We start from the raw sequence: 19,165 nt of genomic DNA, 5'->3' as shown, positions 1-19,165 counted from the left end.
TGTTTGCATTAAACTTTCTGCAGTCGTTTTTCACTTTCCTGCACTTTGCCAGCTGAGGTGTGTATGCTTTACTTTTGCATTAAGCTACTTTTAGCAGGTGGCTGCTCACTGTCTTGAATGAGCCTGCGTTCTGTACTAATAAGTGTGTATTTCTTACTTTTCTATTAAACTTGGTGTGGGTCCTGCTTGGTTTCTGGAGCTAGGCCACACTCTCTCTGTGAAATCTGTATCTCTTATTCGTTGCATTAAACCCATTGTCATTTTCTACTGTGACTCTGCTCTTGAATTATTTCCTGTGGCAGAGTCAAGAACTTGGTAACAGGACAGGGTGGGTTGAGGCTGGCTATTGGGCCTCCCAGACCCTCTCCTCTGGCATCATAAGGACATCCCATGTGCATGGATTGGAAGACTTACAATTGTTAAATGACAATACTGCCCAAAGCAAAGCCATGTACAGATTTGATGCCATCCCTATCAAAGTCCTAATGGCCTTTTTTGCAGAAATAGAAAAACCCATCCTAAAATTCACATGGACTCTGAAGGCACCCCAAATACAGAACAATCCTGAAAATTAACAAAGTTGGAGGACTCACACTTTCCAACATCAAAACCTACTACAAAGCTATGGTAATCAGAAACCATGAAATTTCTTGACTGCTGGACTCATCTTTCAAGAGGACTTGAGACTAATTGCGTATAATCAAGAGAAGATGCCTTCTACATCCTGTGATACACTTCTGGATGTCATAGAATATATTGCGTCACAGGAAGATTCAAAGCCACCAGATAGGCATGTTGCAAGAAAGCATGTTGTTCCAAATGTGCAAAGATAAAATACCCATAACATTTGCAAGAGAACAGTCCACCAATTGATAGCACTATTCCAGGCATACAGAAAATTTGGATACGAACATGGGGTTGTTCTCATAATAATTCAGATGGAGAATATATGGCTGGAAAGCTAGCTGCTTATGGCTATAAAATTACAGCCTTGGAAGCAACCACTTTTCCAAGGAGTCCTGAGTCTTTTCATTAAGAGAATGGTGTTTGGAAACAGATCTGGGCACTAGGTGTGCTATTCATTGCCACCACGAGGTGTCAGTGTTTCTAGATCCTCTCAGTGGACAGAGCTAGAAAATATGTATGTCTACTAACCAACACACATGCATACATTTGTATCTATTTCTGCATCTGTCTGTAGGTTTAATGGGACGATCACTTGAATGTTTTGTAACAGGCACTGACCCGGTGCTTTATATATGTTATTTTGCTTAGTCCTTGAGTAGGAGGAAATATTAGCATCCCTACTTTACAGATGAGAAAGGAGAGGTTGTGTCTCACCTTAAATCACACAGGTGGCGAAGTCTCTGTCACTCCCAAACTCTGCTCCTGACCACCGTTCTGTACCTCTTTGTTACCCAATAGTACATAAGGATTAGGGAGGATTCAAAACGTATTCCTATATCACATTTTTTTCTTTCAGTAACTATAAGGTCATGCTCCCAGGGTGGGGGGAAACCGAGGCAGGATAGAAAACCTGATAGCGTGGGTAAGCGCTGGCATCCAAATGACCTGGGCAAATGAGGTCCTCTACAGTGGACCTCCATGGACGAATGACAAGAGTGTGTGAGGAAATTAGGGATTAAACATACCCTCTATGCCCAGAATTTTAGAGGACACTGTTACTTCACACTTGGTATGAAGGACTGTACCCTCCAGTCTGCCCCCGGTGCTTGCTATGGAGCTTTGCTGTCCATACTAGCACCGATGGCGAATCAACCCGTACAGACCATAGTGCTGATGGTGGCCAAGCTGGGGGAAATGGACAGGTTTCACCAGAAAAGGACTAGAAAGGCAGACAGACGGAAAACGGATACCAAATACGGAATGTTAATAAAAAGAGCCCAGCTAGCGTGTCCCGTAAACAGATACGGCATGATCTGGTACTGGCTGGTACCCCTAAGGATATTAATACAAAGCCCAGTTTGTTAATTTGTTTTGTTAAGTTTGTGGAAGGCTCTCCCCAAGGATGAACAACTCACCCCATTAAAGCGCAAAGGGGGTGATCTGAAGACACAACCCAGGGCGTCTTCACCCCAGGTTATTTCCAGGGGTGGCTTCTCGCCATTCCAGACTAGGGTGGGCCGGTGTTGTCCTCTGGTGTGCGCACTAGGGGGTGGCCGGAGGCCCCATGCGGAAGTGACTATAAACTGGTACCGCATCATCTGGCAGATACCAGAGTGAATATACTCTTATATATGGCAACCCATTTAAATTTAGGGGAGAGAGGGCTGGCCGGTTAGCTCAGCTGGTTAGAGCATGGTGTTATAACACCAAGGTCAAGGGTTTAGATTCCATACCGGCCAACTGCCTGAAATAAAATAAATTTAGGGGAGAGATCCGAACCATAGTTGGATATGGGGGTCAAACAATTAAAGTAAAACAGATTAGCTTATATTTGCAAATTGGACAACTAAACCATCATCTTTTAATTGTGTATGTCTCTCCCATCCCCGAATATATACTGGGGGTGGATGTGTTACAAGATCTTGATCTTACAACTACCCTGGGTGGGTTTAGGCTGCGCTTGGGAGCAATCAAGCCTGTTTTGGTAGGACATGCAAAATGGGACCCTGCGCGGCTACCCTCACCTCGCCAGCTCGTTACTATAAAACAATACCAGCTGCCAGGGGGGCATAATGATGTTACAGCTACAATTAAAGAACTAGAGAGAGCTGGAGTGATAAGGCCAGCCCAGAGCCCCTGTTAATAGCCTGGTGTGGCTAGTTAGAAAACACAGTGGCACTTGGCATGTGACCTATAAACATAGCCGCCCCACACATACGTGCTGCTGTGCCTAACATAACTTGCCTCCTGGAACAGATTTCTTCATCTCTCAAGATGTATCCCTGTGTACTGGAATTGACTAATGCTTTCTTTAGTAGCCCTTTAGGTGAATTATCACAGGGCCAGTTTGCCTTTACGTGTAATGAACAAAAATGGGCTTTCTGAGTGTTGCCACAGGGGTACCCACATTGTCCCACCACCTGTCATGGTGTGGTAGCTAGAGATTTAGGAATATGGAAGGTGGATGTGTCCCTTAAAACATATCACTATATCAGTGATGTCATGTTAAGCAGTGATGTTTTGCCTTCTCTGTCCCCAGCAACAGTGTCCTTACAGGCCCAGGAATGGGAGGCACACACCAACAAGATACAAAGGCCCGGGCAGTCGGTAAATTCCTGGGAGTTATCTTTTCAGCTAAGACAAAAGTCACGGCAGAGGCTGTGGCTGCTAAAGTACAAAACAAAGATTTGCATACCTTTGTTGGATCGTTGGGCTCTGGGTGCCTGTTTATTTCTCATTTGTTACAAATCTTGAGACTTCTATATGCCATAATTAAAAAGAGAGCCAAATGAGATTGGGATCTGCCCCAACAAGATGCATTTCATAAAGTTAAATTGGTCGTCAAACGACTATAAGCCCTAGGAGTGTAGATCCCATATGTGGGATGTGAATTAGATGTTAGTGTTTATCCAAAGGGGTTTGGTTGGGGACTGTGGCAGAATCAAAATGGGAAACGCATCCTGTTATCCTAGTCTGGTCACAACTTTGGCAAGGTGCAGAAACCAAGTTCCACTGAGAAACAGCCCTTAGCTGTCTATGCAGCATTGCAGCAGACTGAAGGCCTGAGGACAAGCTTGCTGGTGCAAGCGTGCAACTCCTTCTTAGTAGGTGGTTGGATCAAAGATATGTTTCTTTCTTTTCTTTTTTTTGTTTTTTGTTTTGTTTTGTTTTGTTTTGGCAGCTGGCTCCTACGGTGCTCCGAACCCTTGACCTTGGTGCTTGGTGCTACCAGCACCGCGCTCTAACCAGGATGTCTCTTCCTCTTGTGCCTTCCTGAAATGTTTCCACTGGATTTTGGAGACGCTACCCAAAGACCCCTCATCTGAGAATCCCTCCAGAGCAGAGGAAGTTTGCAACTTCCTGAGAAGCCAACAGGTCATCACTTTATCCTGCAAACATCTCTGTCCCGGCATATCTCACTCATCCTGCCCCTGGGAGTTTCTCTGGCCTAGTCTCTGGCTGGATCCATTGCAGAATCCTCCACGCCCGGCACAGACCTGGAACCAAGGGGGCTGGAAGTAGCATTTATTTGCTCACCAAAAAGAAAGCGGGGTCTGCAGGACGTTGCTGCAGTTCTGCCTAGGCCACGAGGGGGCAGCAGTGGACAGGTCAAAGCGTCTGGAAAAGGCACTCAGGCTGCTGGACTTGTGAGTGTCCCCAGAGCTTCCCTGGTAAAGCCCTTGATTTTTTCTTTTTTTAAAATTGGGGGCAGAAGCACCATAACCCCGTCTTGCCCGCCTAACTCACCCACCCAGCGGCTAGCGGACATTATGCAAATCCTCTCTGATCAGTCCCTCCCCTGCTCAGAACCCTCCATGACTCCCACCTCACTGGGGGTAAAAGCCCCCTTCCCCACGGCCCCCAAAGCCCCACACGATCGGCCCCCACACCCTTTCCTCACCCCCCTGCCTACATCTGCTCCCTCCGCCCTCTGCTCACTCTGCTCCAGCCACACCAGCTTTTGCTTCCTCAAATCAAACAAACTCATGACAAAGCATCTCAGTTTTCAGCAGTTCTGGGGCCTAGAAAAATCCATCTTAGTGGTCACTTTATAAATGTGTAGACAATTTAAATTATACCTTTAGAAACACAGTTTCTCATCAGCCATAAGTAAATTACCATTACAACTATCATTTTACTTATGCACCTGGCAGAGTGGATCAATACTTTCGAAGAGGCCATTGGATATATATATTCGGATCCATTTACAAATTTAGTGGATTGAAACCTCCTAAGCATTTCCCATTTTACAAATGTGATATATTTTATTCTTTAATTTTGGGGGGATGGGGAGGCTGGCTGGTAAGGCGATCTGATATTCTTTAATCTTTTTAAAAGTCTCCACCAAGCGAACCCTCTGAAATCCTTAGCAGTTATTACAAATCTAAAAATTAAACGTATGCATAGGGAGAACTTATGTTCTCCTAAATATTCTGGTACTACTTCTATAAACCAAATTATCATATACTTTTCAACTTAAAGTTACCAGTCTTTTAGCAGAAGTAAAAATCTAGTAACACGTGTTCCCTCCAACAGGGAAAAGTAATCGGGAGACATGAGCGGGGTTCAAAAAACTGATGAGATTTTTTGAATAGAAATTGCAAGAGGGAGACATTCAACTTTACCCCACCTGTTTTCTTTGTTTCTTTAAAAAGAAAACGGAGCTAGTGAGTTAGCTCACTTGGTTGGAGAGCAGCCTTATAACACCAGGGCCACAGTTTCCTATCCCCATGCTGGCCAGCAGCCAAAAAAAAAAAGTAATATGTATATCTGAAACAATACGACCAAGTATTGACATTTGTTTCTCGGGCCTAGCCCGTGGCGCACTCGGGAGAGTGCGGCGCTGGGAGCGCGGCGAGGCTCTGGGAACACGGCGAGGCTCCTGCCGCGGGTTCGGATCCTATATAGGAATGGCCGGTGCACTCACTTGGCTGAGTGCCGGTCACGAAAAAGACAAAAAAACCAAAAACATTTGCTTCTTCATGTGTTGGTTACAGGGGAGCTTTGGGGATTATCATCTGTGCTTTTGCATATATTTTCAGTGTCATTAAGTGCATTCATATATTTGTGCAACCAATACCACCATCTACTTCCAGAACTTTCTCTTCTTCCCACACTGAGTCCCTGTGCCCATTAAACACTCACTCCCCATCCCCCTCTCCAGCCCCTGGCCCTCACCATTCTACTTTCTGTTGCTGTGGATCTGACGACTCTAGGGACCTCCTATGAGTGGAATCACACAGCATTTGTCCTTTTGTGACTGGCTTATTTCCCATAAGCCAGCATAATGCCCTCGAGGTTCATCCAAGACATAGCCCATGTCAGAGTGTTTTTTTGTTTTATTTTGTTTTTGGCAGCTGGCTGATTAGCTCAGTTGGTTAGAACACATACTTATAACACCAAGGTCGCAGGTACCCACCAGCTGCCAAGACGATTACAAATAAAAATCTTTTTCAAATGTTTTATTTTTAAAGTTAAATTTAAATTAAAACTTTCAATTAAAATTTTAAAATGCAAAAGCATGCACACCTAATTAAAATAAAACAGACCTTCTGGCCAGCAGCAGCAGCAGCAAAAAAATAATAGTAAAACTGACCTCGTGCAGGGAGCATAATGTGGATTCTTCTGCTTTCTCTCTCTGGGAGCACGCACGGTTCTCAGTGGCTCTTCTCCCTTGATTCACTCACTGTGAATGGAGCGCTCATTTGCTGATCTTCTGAGGAGGTGGATCAGGACTTAGCTCACAGCCTCTCTCTCCTTCCAGCCCGGCGTAATTCCCGTGTTTAAATTCCTCTGTTGGCCACGCCTGACATTTTTATGCTCGCTCCTTTATTTCTAATTCCACCGACTATAATTCCTTTGACTGTTACAACCAGGGAATATTACAAATGAGTGTTTTTAAGGCACATCCTAGGTGCCAGGCACTCTCTGTAATTCTATATAGATTAATTCTAACGACAACCTTGTAAGATATCACATACTTTTTTTTTTAACCGTTTTAACATTTTGCTATATTTGCTTCAGATTTTTTTTTTTTTTTTTAATAGATGACCGGTAAGGGGATCTTAACCCTTGACTTGGTGTTGTCAGCACCACGCTCACCCAGTGAGCCACTGGCCATCCCTATACGGGATCCGAACCCGTGGCCTTGGTGTTATCAGCACCGCACTCTCCCGAGTGAGCCACGGGCCGGCCTATTTTAACATTTTGCTATATTTGCTTCAGATTTTTTAAAAAGAAATACAGCATTACAGATGCAGTGGGCAGTGGATTAGCTAATCATATTATATCCATGGTAAATTTTCTGATTTCGATCATTGTACTGTGGTTATTTAGAGGTAAAGTGTGTGTATAGAGAGAGGGAGAGAGAAAGTGGGCGATAGAGAGAGGTAAAAAACATATTTAAAAATAGATACAGGCCGACCGGTGGCGCACTCGGGAGAGTGCGGCGCTGGGAGCGCAGCAGCGCTCCCGCCGCGGGTTCGGATCCTATGTAGGGATGGCCGGTGCGCTCAGTGGCTGAGCACGGTGCGGCCGGACACAAAAAAGACAAAAAAAAAAAATAATAATAATAATAATTTTAGGGCCGACCTGTAGCTCACTCGGGAGAGTGTGGCGCTGGGAGCGCCGAGGCCGCGGGTTCGGATCCCATATAGGGATGGCCGGTTTGCTCACTGGGTGAGCGTGGTGCTGACAACACCAAGTAAAGGGTTAAGATCCCCTTACCGGTCATCTTTTGAAAAAAAATAAAATAAAAATAGGTACAGTATAGACGGGAGTTCTTTGTTCTAGTCTTCTAATTATTTTTTAAGTTTGAAATTATCTGAAAATAAAAACCTAGAAAAGAACTACCAATACAGTTGAAGCCTCTTTGTATCATTCCATAAATCCTGTTATTACTATTTCTTCCCAAAGGTAATTACTACTCCGAATTTGGTGTTTATCACATCCATGCATGTCTCTGTATTTTTTTTGGCAAATATCACATAGGTACCCTTCTTCCCATTTTAGAGATGAGAAGTTGAGGCCCACAAAGGTCGAGTTCCTTGCTCTGGGCCACAGAGCCCGTTATTCGTCTGTGGGAGACCAGAAATATGTCACCCCATGATATGCCTCTTTTGGCATAAGTGTGGTTGTCCAGAATCCTCATTAAGTGGTGAGTTGAAGGCAGTTTGGAAGAAGTGGAGGCTGGCAGTTGGCTCAGATGGTTAGAGCATGGTGTTGACAACACCAAAGTCAGGGATTTGGATCCCTGTACTGGCCAGCTGCCAACAACAATAACAAAAGAAGTGGATACAGGAGAAAGCTCTCTGCCCCTCTTCTATTTGCCTAAAAGCAGGACTTAGATTTACAGAGACAAAAGGTATCCCGCCCCCACCTTCCTTCTACTAAGGAGAACAAAGGTTAACCACTGAAGAAAACTTTAGACCTTTATGTGCCTGGAGATGGTGCCAGAGGAATTTACATTAACACACTTTACTAACTAGCCTTGATCTGCCATTTCTTTGCCTTCCACAAATTGCCATCCCTAGGAACTCAAGTCCTTTTCCTTTTGAAAGGTCGGCGATCGGCAAAGACTGGTACCAAGACAAGAAATCGGGTTGGAAGGCTTTATTTGTGAAGGCAGCTGCATGTGACCCCATGCAGGCAGCACTGGGAAGGCCCAGGCACAGACCAAGCCTGCCCTCCCCCTGGGGGTGGGGCTTATATTTCTTATGGTGAGTTGTGTTGTTCTGATTGGCCATAGCTTATGTTAATGAGGAGTTAAATGAAATGTCCAATGGGAGCTGTTGAGGCCTTATGTTAATTAGGTGATTTTTAGGTTTGCAATTACTGGTCCCTTAGTATGTAAAGCAGGGTTTCAGAGGGGACTCATGGCATGGAGTTCTGTTGTGGTTATGAGTTCCTTTGTCTTTTTATTTTACAGGGAAGTCCTTAGGGTGAACCACCATTTTGAGTATCTTTGGGTGGCGCCATCTTAAGTGGTCCTCCCTGAACCTAATATCTTTGTCTTGTCAGCTTTCTAAAAGTTTATCATTCTCTGTTAAAAATGCTGTGTAAGCTGGACTTTAAAGCCACCTCTCTGAATATTACTGATTCACTGAGTACCTCCCATGTATTCATGAAATGTACATGTTAACAAATACCTGTTCGTTTTTTCTTGTTCATCTGTCTTTCATGACAGGGGTTGTTCCCACTGTGAGAAATGCCCTCACCTGTCCAATGCCAAAGGATGGGCACAGAGACAGGATGTACAGTCAAGTGAGACTTTAATGATGGCCTTATAAGGTTCAGGTGTCTGAAGGGCAGGCACATGGAAAAGGGCTGTAGCAAGCAATTTATTCCCTAGTATGCAAGTCCCTCCCCTCACTTCCTCATTGGCTGAGAGTACTACAGGATGCACAATCTTCCCAGATGATGCCTAAGATTTATTACCCCAATTTATTACCCCCTTGTAAGAAATTTCCTTGTCTGAGGTCTCAGGACAAGCCCGCAAAAAAGTCCCTATAAAGCTCTGTGAAAGGAGAAACACCAGGGGCTTTGAAGAAATGAAGAAAACAATGGAGGAGGTTAGTAACTAATCACCATCTCAAGGAGAGCTCTGTCTGTTCAGAGACCCTCTGGGAATGGGCTGGGCCAGTCAGACAACTTTCAGGCTGGGCCTGAATCACTTCAAACACCCTCAGATAAGCCATTTCTGAAAACGAATCACTCAGATTATTTTCTTACACTCATTAAGAAGTTACAAGAGTTGAGGAAAACATTGTTTATCAAGCTTGTAAGCCTCCTGTAATTTTTATTTTTTGTATTAAACCTCATTGGGGATGAATAGGTTATTTCTTTAATGGCTGTAGCTGAGGTTTAGCAGAACTCAGCCAGAGCACACTTAAGATTTCTGCACATCATTGTATGTGAATGTTACATCAAAAGAAAATCTGTAAAGAAATATTGAACTTCTGGTTAATGATGTGAGTACTGAAGTATTCAGAGGGAAGTGTACAGATGTATGTAACTTACATTAAAATGTCCAAAAACTGGGGTGCTGGCTAGTTAGCTCAGTTGGTTAGAGTGCTGTGTTGATAACCCCAAGCTGGAGGGTGTGGATCTGTGCACCTGCCAGCCGCCAATAAAACCCCAAAAAACAAAAAAAACCCCAGAAATCTAAGATGGATGAATGAATAGATATAGAGGTTGATTAAATAGAAAGATGTTAAACAAATATATTCAAACATTAATTGCACTATCTAAGGGTGAGTATGTGGGTGTTCACTGTACAATTCTTTCAACTTTGTTGCACATTTGAAATTTTTCATAATAAAATACTGGGACCTCTGTCCTGAGCTCTGCACAGGTAAACCTGCCTCCCCCACCCACACAGACAAGAGACCCCTCGAGCTTGGTGCATCCACACGTGGGTTGGTTTCCTTCCCCCAGAACGGTTCCCCTCCCTGGGTCTCCTCCTCTGGGTGGGCTCTCATTCACCAGGCCCTGAAACATGGGAGCTGCCAAAGCCTCCTTCTCACCAATGGTTTCAAGATCAATCTTTGGGTGACCAACTGTCCTGGTTTAAGTGGGACTGAGGGGGTGCCCGGGATGTGGGACTTTCTATGCTAAATCCAGGAAAGTCCCAAACAAACCAGGATGAGTTGGTCCCCCAACCTATCATTTCTGCCTCTTAAACATGTTCAGTGTATCCAAATTGTCACCGCCTGGTCTAATAATACAAATAATAGTGGTAATAATGATAAACAGTGACAGCTGGCTTCGAGTGAGTGCTTACTACGTGTAAGGTACTGCTCTGCAAGCTTCATCTGTAGCAAGTCTTTTGATCCACACAACACCATGTGCCAAGCTGCTTTAATGTTACCTATGTTAAAGGTGAAGAAATAAGGTGGAGAGAGATAAAGCCTCTGGCCCATAGTCACACAGCTAAGTAACAGCCGAAGAGCTGGAATCGGAACCCAGCCAGCCACCTGCAGAGGTCCTAGGCTCAACCAGCTTTAAATGGGACTGCGGCAAGCTGACCCCCTCAACAAAGCTCCCCCGAGGGGGGACCCCTCACTGCAGGCCCATCCTCATTCATCAAAAATTCACTTTCGTCAGAATGATTATTTAGATAAATACTGTTTTCCTGATTACAAAACTATTACAAATTTGGGGGGTTAGCTCAGTTGGTTAGGGCATGGTATTGAAAATACCAAGGACCAGGATTTGATCCCTGTACCAGCCAGCCATGAAAAAAGATAGACAGATAGAACAAACTTGTTTTTTTGGGGGGGAGAGGGTTGGTGTGCGGATCTGAACCCCGGACCTTGGTGGTACCAGCACCAGGCTCTAACCAAGTGAGCTAACCAGCTAGCCCATATTACAAACTTATATTAAAAATGAATTCATGAGAGAAGTCAAAAAGTAGAAAGTAATATTTTCCCATGGCCACCCTTCATCCTCCAGAAGATACCACTTTTGATTTGGTTTCTGTTCCCACCAGAATTTTTTTTCATTGTGTACCAACCAGAGCCTTTGTAGTTTTGTACCAAGATATAGTGATACTGATAAATAAATAGGTAGATAGACTGATAGATATTGGTAGAGAGATGTAGAGAGATATAGATACGTACATACATAAATGTAGACAGAGATAGGTACTTAGGTATCTGTCTTTGGCTTGCTTTTTTACAGTCTGATCTTGTAAAACCATGGCTGGACCCCATCCCCAAACCTGTCACCTTCTGGGTCAAGTCTACACTTCTTAGCACCAGGCACTCGTTCCTGCAGCCCCTGTAACCCCTGATCGCTACCTCCTGACACCGTCTGCAGCCTCCCACCGTGGGCTCTGGTCATGTCACATGTACAGTCTGGTGCCTGCCTCTGTGTACTGCCTATGCTTGTAGAAGTGATGTTTCACCCCCGTCCCCACCCAGCCCCAGCGAACATGTGCTGGTTGTCCACTCATACCTTTGTTCCAGGAGCTTATGGTAGGGGAGTTCGGGGTGGTGCCTGACAACAGTAGAGACTAGAGGTGGGGAAGGGGGCTAATTGACTGTCAGGGTGTCTCAGGAAGTGGCATGTAAGCCAAGCATAGTACTCAGTGACAAGAAGATGAGGGGAGAGCCGTCCAGTGGGGGAAGAGCATGTGAGAAGGCCCTGAGGTGGGAATAAGCTGTCCTTAGTGTGATTTGAGCATCGTGACAAGATGTGCAAGAGATGCAGAATCCAACCAGGGGTCACTGGAGTTTGTGAGAAGGACATGAGCTTTGGGGGTCCAGGGGCAGAATGCTGTGCCTTGACTGTCACCCCAAACTCATGTTGGAACTTAATCCCCAAAATGGTATTTGAAAGGTGGGGCCTTTAAGAGATGATTGGATCATGAGGACTGTGTCCTTGTGAATGGATTAGTCCATTTATGGATTAATAGATTAATGGTTTAGTGGGTTATCAGGGAGTAGACTGGTGACTTTTTAAGAAGAGCAAGTGAGCACATAAAAACCCTCTCGTTCTTGCCATTCTTGCCATGTGATTGCCAGTGTCACCACAAGACTCTGTAGAGAGTCCACCAAGAAGAAACCCCTCACCAAATGTGCCCCCTGGATCTTGGACTTGCCAGCCTCCAAAACTGTAAGAAAGCAATTTCATTTTCTTGTAAATTACCCAGTTTCAGGTATTTTATTATCAATGACAGAAAACAGACTACTACAGAATATTGGTGGCTTCCTGGGCAGATTATCAAAACAGCAACCACACTTAGAATAGAATCAGGCTGTAAAGGACTTAAGGGAATCCAGTCAATCAAGGGATGAAGCTAGGAGTGTGGGGGGAGGCTGTCCATTAAGGCTTGGACTGAGAATTAAGGGAATGGTGTGTTTGTGTGGAAGCAAACACTTCAGTCTGTAAGGAAATGTAAATGAGGCTTTTATTCAGGTTTTTAAACTGGGGAGACCACCTCTCAGCATGAGAAATAAGTCTGCTCAACGTGCAGAAGAGGTGAGGAGGTTTTATAGTGTAAGTTCAGGAAGGTCTACACAGTAAGCAAATTCCAAACATTGTACGAAAACTGAATGGATGACTGACTGTAACATATTTAACAACAGTTTCCTAGCTCTTTTACGATATTTATGGCTACTCTAAACTAGCCTATTCAAATTGAAATTAATTCCCATTTGTTTAAAATAGAACAGGTTAATAGTTACGAGAGGTGGGAAAGGGGAAGGAGGTTAGGGAGTTGAGTAAGGGATACAAAAAGTAATTACGATTTGTAATGATAAACATGATAATAATATTGATCTGATCATCACATACTGGACACAAATACTGATAGTCAACTCGGTACCCCATAAATATGTATAAATAAAAATAATTTAAAAAAAAAACAGCAGGTTAACAATCATCCCATTTTCCCAGGATTTCTCTAAACAATGTCATCTACGTTTAGTTCAGCAATGGGTTTCTTAGTGATAACAAATTCCAAGAGTAAATGTCAAGCAGTAAATTCTTTTTTTTTTTTTTTAAAGATGACCGGTAAGGGGATCTTAACCCTTGACTTGGTGTTGTCAGCACCACGCTCTCCCAAGTGAGCCACGGGCTGGCCCCCTGTCTTCTTTTTTTTAAAAAAAAAAGGAAAGAAAATCTTCCTCTCTCCTCACCCATATAAAAAAAAGGAAAGGAATTAACAGCAAGAAGATAAATTTTTCTAGCACATCAACCTCAGCAGGGCAGGTTTTCATGTCTGTCTTATTCACTGCTGTGTCACCCCATACTCAGCATACAGTAGGTGCTCAATAAATGCTGGGTCGATTTTAAATGTCTTCTTAGGTCATGCACATTTTTAAGTAAACTTTGTTTTTTTAAAAAAAAGATGACCGGAAGGGGGTTCTTAACCCTTGGCTTGATGTTGTCAGCACCACACTCTCCCAGTGAGCGAACCGGCCATCCCTATATAGGATCCGAACCCGTGGCCTTGGTGTTATCAGCACCACACTCTCTCGAGTGAACCACGGGCCAGCCTTTAAGTAAACTTTTTATTCGGAATAATTTTAGATTTGCAGAAAAGATGCAAAATGCAGGGAGCCCCCATCCACTCTTCACTCAGCTTCTCTGTTGTTAATATCTTACATAGCCATCATGCACTTGTAACTACTTTAAAAATCTGCATTTCTTAGTTGTGTTACTATTCACAAAACTCCAAGCTTCCTTTGGATTTCACCAGTTTTCCACAAGTGCTTTTTTTCTGGTCCAGGATCCCACATTTCATTTAGTCCTCGTGTCTCTTTGGTCCCTTTCAGTCTGTGACAGTTCCTCAACCTTTCCTTCTGTTTCATGATTGGGACACTTCTGTAGAGCACTGGTTGGGTATTTTATAGACTCAATTTGGGATTGTCTGGTATTTTTCCTCATCATTGGACGGTGGTTATGCGTTTCTGGAAGAAACTACAGAGGTGAGGTTCCCCTCTAGCACATTAAAGCAGAGCTGTATGATTTCAATGAAACTTACCACTGCGACATTAAGTTCAAGGTGGTGTCTGCCACGTGTCTCCACTGTAGGTACTAGTCTTTGACATTCCATATTTAATACTTTGGATGAGAGTTGTAAGTCCAGCCCACACTCAAAAGGGGGGTGAACTCCAGCTCCTGGAGGGGCGTGGTTTTGCGGGGAGGGGGCCGGCTGGCAGGCATGGGGACCCGAACCCTTGACCTTGGTGTTATAACAAACACCTCGCTCTAACCAACTGAGCACACAGGCCAACCCATTGGGATTCTCTCTTAAGAACATATGACTCTCCTCGCCTCACGCCCATTTTAAAGACCAGGAGACTGAGGCTGAAGTTGACAGACCACCGTAGAGAGCCTGACCCAGCCCAGGGCTGAGCACCGCCACCCTGAGGTGCGACCCGAGGCTGTGGCCCTTTGGGCGTCCCGAGTGTCACAGGTAGATGGCGACTCCCGGCTGGCGTCGGGGATGGAGGGGGACGAAATGCAGTCCTCGAGCCGCCCTCCCAGCTCGAGCCGAGCCGCAGCCCCAGCGCGTCGATCTGCGCCGCCCTCGGGGCTCATTAGCCCATTTTACAGATGCAGAGCCTGAGGCCGGGAGGCGTGGCGGCGCTCGGTGGCTGCGCAGGGTTCCGGGGCGGGGAGACCGAGGTGACCGCCCCCACCACCACCGCCCGGCTCACCTGGGCCGGCCCGGGCCCCGCGGGCAGGGTGGGGCGGCCGCCGCCCATTTAAGGCCCGGGCAGCCCGGCCACCAGCGCCCCGCAGCCTCGGCCAGAGCGCCCGGCCTTGACCCCGGCCCCGCGACCGCAGGTGAGACCCGCCCGGCCCTCGCTCGGCGCCGCGTCCCCGGGGGAGGGGTCTCCGCCTACCCAAGTCACCCACTTCCTTCCTGTTTGACCCAGCTGCGGGGCTCGGGGGATAAACAGCCAGCCTTTTCTGGGTGACTCGGGGCGAATCACCGCCCCTCGCTGAGCCGGTGTCCTCGGCATCCCCCATCCCCGCTCGCAGGGACTGGAGGGACTCGTCGTGAGTGCGAAAGGGACGTGTCGGGCGGCGTCCAGCGCGGAGGAGGAGGCAGGGAGGTGAGGAGCAAGTCAGGTCAGACCAGTTGCAGGTGCAAGTCCCCATGCCCAGCCCTGTCCTACCCTCAGAGGCCGCGGTCCAACAGAGGACCTGCAGGCAGCTGCTGAGCTAGCTTGTGAGGGTCAAAAGTCAGCAGTCACATGGCCTGTCACCAGCTGCCTCCCGCCTGGGTTCCTCCTGGAGGAATGAGGGGTGAGGGGACAGGGTGTGGGCAGGACTTCCTGGAAAACGGAGGCCACTGCCTTTTATGTGTAGGGTGGGAAGACTGGGACATGCAGAGTCCCACACTCAGACCTTGTCAAACACACATCACATGCCAGAGACACGACTCACATTAGAGACACAACGCATTTAATGCGGGAACTGAGACAAACACTGACACAACACCGCTCAGGCACTAAACATGGACACACAAATCCCCGTCCACACAGGCTCCCACTCAGTGCCAAATGAGAAGTCAGGCGCATGTCACAGACAGGCCACACTGGCCCTGCAGGCTCAGCATGCACGTCTACAGGACGCGGGACTCTCAGGCACAGAGCAGCTCTGCTGCACACAGGAAACAGACACACCTAGACCAGGCAGATAAACACGTCCTCTGAGAACACAGACACAGGAGATGTGTCTCAGGCTTGGCCTTGCACGCATGGACACACATGCATACACAGACACACATGCACATACAGACACACACAGATGCACAGGACATCTTTGGCCCACCCCACAATCAAGCCCCTACAGGCAGACCTGGAGGCTGTGTGGGGAGGCACAGCCTCACCCACATGCCCAGATCCCCACCCCAAACCCGTGTCCAGTGCTGGGGAAGTCCGAGGCTCACATGACCCAAGGGGAGGGCTTTGGGGATAGTCCTTGGAGAAACTGCATCATCCTCACTAATGATCTGCTTCCACCCCAGGGAATAAAGGCTCAGAGAGCGCCCGCTCTGCTCTGGAGCCCACCTGCCTCTTGGAGCCCCTGCTGACCTCCAGGTGTCTCCTCCAGGGTGAGTGCTGGGCAGAAAGGGACAAGAGAGGGCAGAACACACCTGCAGGGCCACCCTCAGTGAAGCCCGCCCTTCTGCCCACTGACTCTGCCAATGAGCACGTCCTGCAGTGCCCTGGGAACTAGGGCAGCGTGGGGTTCCCTTGGGGCCAGCCCGCAGGGAGCAATCTCCCCCTCTCTCAGAGCAGGGTGGCGGGGGTGTCAAGGGCTTGCTGCCCACACCCCAGACACTCATGTCTCCCTCCCAGATGGACAGGTGGATGGCGCTGCTTGTCCTGCAAGCCTTGCTGCTGCTACCCCTGGCTGATGGGGCCGCCCCCGCCCTGCGCTTTGTGGCCGTGGGTGACTGGGGAGGAGTCCCCAATGCCCCGTTCCACACGGCCCGGGAAATGGCCAATGCCAAGGAGATCGCCAGAACTGTGCAGATCCTGGGCGCAGACTTCATCTTGTCCCTGGGGGACAACTTCTACTTCACTGGCGTGCAGGATGCCAATGACAAGAGATTCCAGGTGTGTGTCCAATAGAGTTGGGGGGGTGTCAGTGGGGAGAAGCACCCAGATGGGTGACGTTCCTCTGGAGAGGACAGAAGGAAGCTGATATGCCATCTGCTGGTCACTGGAGCACTCAGTGTGTCCCTTGTCCCCAGCCCCTGATTTGGTGGGAGCATCAGGGTACTGCATGACATGGGGAGATGGGGTCCCCTTTCTGTCTGCTACAGGAGACCTTTGAGGATGTGTTCTCTGACCGCTCTCTTCGCAATGTACCCTGGTACGTGCTGGCTGGAAACCATGATCACCTCGGCAATGTCTCAGCACAGATCGCCTACTCCAAGATCTCCAAGCGCTGGTGAGCTCCCCTGCCTTCCCCAGACCCTCACTTGGGGGACAAAGGGGCCCTTTGGCTTGAGTTGACCCTGGGGCTTCTCTGCCTAAGATATGCATCCCGACCTCTGTCCCCTCCACAGGAACTTCCCCAGCCCTTTCTACCGCCTGCGCTTCAAGGTCCCACGGACCAATGTGTCCGTGGCCATCTTCATGCTGGACACAGTGACACTGTGTGGCAACTCAGACGACTTCCGTAACCAGCAGCCCGAGAGGCCCCGAGACCTGGAACTGGCCCGCACCCAGCTGTCCTGGCTCAAGAAGCAGCTGGCGGCAGCCAAGGAGGACTATGTGCTGGTGGCCGGCCACTACCCCGTGTGGTCCATAGCTGAGCACGGGCCCACCCGCTGCCTCGTCAAGCATCTGCAGCCACTACTGGCCACATATGGGGTCACTGCCTACCTGTGTGGCCATGACCACAATCTGCAGGTGAGAGCCCTGTGGGTGGGTGGGGGAGGTACGTAGGGGGTCCCCATTCCAGCCAATGTACCACATGGCTGGGGTCCTTCCACTGTTTGGGGGCCTCCCTTGACCTTCAGAATATCAACACTCTCCCTCAACATATGCTCTCTAATCAGGAAAACACTCCAAACTCCCCTAAAAGTCATAATAACCGCTACTGGTTGCCAATTGCTTACTAAGTGCTCTACCTGTGAAGTAGAATTCATACACTCCTAGGGGTGGGGAAACTGAGGCCAGGAGGGTAACTTAAGGTGACTCTGTGGTCCTGGGCCTGAGTCAGGTGTGGGTGGAGCCCCTGGTCAGCTCCATTTTGGGGCTGGGGTCTCCACCGACTCTGTGTCCTCCATCCTCAGTATCTTCAAGATGATCACGGTGTGGGCTACGTGCTGAGTGGGGCTGGAAACTTCATGGACCCCTCCAAACGGCACCAGCGCAAGGTCCCCAATGGCTACCTGCGCTTCCACTATGGGGCCGAGGACTCACTGGGGGGCTTTGCTTACGTGGAGATCAGCCCCAAAGAGATGGGCATCACTTACATCGAGGCCTCGGGCAAGTCCCTTTTCAAGACCAGCCTGCCGAGGCGAGCCAGGCCCTGAAGACCCCTGACAGCCTCCACTGGAGTGCTGGGTGGGCCTGCGGGACCCCACCCACGGCATGATTTCTCTCTGACCTGTGGTGCTGCGGCAGAGCTGGAAGGAGACCCGCAGCTGAGGAACTGTGGTGCCACGTGGCCGTTGGGGTGCCAATGCCACTGAAAGAACCATGGACAAGTGTACCAGCCAGCACATCACACCCCTGTGGCTGTGCTTGCCCAGACTGAGTTTCAGGGAGCGGAGCCTTCTCCTGAATCGAGCATCTTTCTGTCACTACCTTTCAATAAAAGAATAGTCGCCAAGGCTGAACGTGTGCCATGAGCCTGTTGTATCGTCTGGGTTAGAGTGTCCGGGCTCCCCTGATACTTTAGCCCCATCCACAACCAACTGGCAGGACTGGCCGTTTAGCTCAGTTGGTTAGAGTGCAGTGTCATAACAGAAAGGTCAAGGGTTCGGATCCCCATACAGGCCAGCTACCAAAAAAACCTGTAGCCAAACGGCCTGGTACTTTGGATGCTATTTTATGTAAAACCCAAGCAGAAAGAGGGGACCACACAAAGAAAGCCTTCCTCCCAGGCCAGGTCTGCAGCAAATCACCCCCACACCCTCCCTGCCAACAGCAACCATTGTTATCACTTTCTTTCCTTCCATAGTTGATGCCTCCATAGTATGAACATTCCCATTTTTTTCCTTACACAAAAGCAACACAGTATACACATAGTTCTGCACATGTTCCTTCTACTTAACCACGAGTTTTCGACAGTTCATCTCAGAACATTCATTTTTGTCGATTTGAATACAGAACTGGTAATGATTCGAACGTCAAAAGCTGGGCTGGTCAGTTAGCTTAGTTGGTTAAACTGTGGTGTTATAACACTGAGGTCAAGGGTTTGGATCCCCATACTGGCCAGCCACCAAAAAAAAAAAAAGAAAAAAGAGAGAGAGAAACAAAAATCTAAAGTTTACAGGAAGGTGCAATATCTGACTCCCTCCCTGTGCCAATTCACCCCATCCTCTCTCTCTCTCCTA

At 47.7% G+C, this 19,165-nt stretch overlaps 1 protein-coding gene across 1 annotated transcript; it reads left to right on the top strand.

The window, feature by feature from the left end:
• The first annotated feature begins 16,448 nt into the window (after positions 1-16,448).
• Positions 16,449-18,139, top strand: ACP5 (acid phosphatase 5, tartrate resistant). Its single transcript, XM_063113037.1, has 4 exons — positions 16,449-16,709; positions 16,919-17,046; positions 17,165-17,510; positions 17,897-18,139. The coding sequence occupies exons 1-4, from the start codon at positions 16,449-16,451 to the stop codon at positions 18,137-18,139; spliced, it is 978 nt and encodes a 325-aa protein (XP_062969107.1).
• The last annotated feature ends 1,026 nt before the right edge of the window (positions 18,140-19,165 follow it).

The sequence above is a fragment of the Cynocephalus volans genome, chromosome 10 (assembly GCF_027409185.1).
Source record: "Cynocephalus volans isolate mCynVol1 chromosome 10, mCynVol1.pri, whole genome shotgun sequence".
Taxonomy (NCBI): Eukaryota; Metazoa; Chordata; class Mammalia; order Dermoptera; family Cynocephalidae; genus Cynocephalus; species Cynocephalus volans.
This window is presented reverse-complemented; position numbering and strand designations above follow the sequence as displayed.

Excerpts from the sequence above, each read along its gene's own strand:
- ACP5 (XM_063113037.1), top strand. The coding sequence starts at position 16,449 with ATGGACAGGTGGATGGCGCTGCTTGTCCTGCAAGCCTTGCTGCTGCTA. Across the intron at positions 16,710-16,918 it reads CCAATGACAAGAGATTCCAG|GAGACCTTTGAGGATGTGTT; the intron begins GTGTGTGTCCAA and ends TGTCTGCTACAG. Across the intron at positions 17,511-17,896 it reads GCCATGACCACAATCTGCAG|TATCTTCAAGATGATCACGG; the intron begins GTGAGAGCCCTG and ends CTCCATCCTCAG.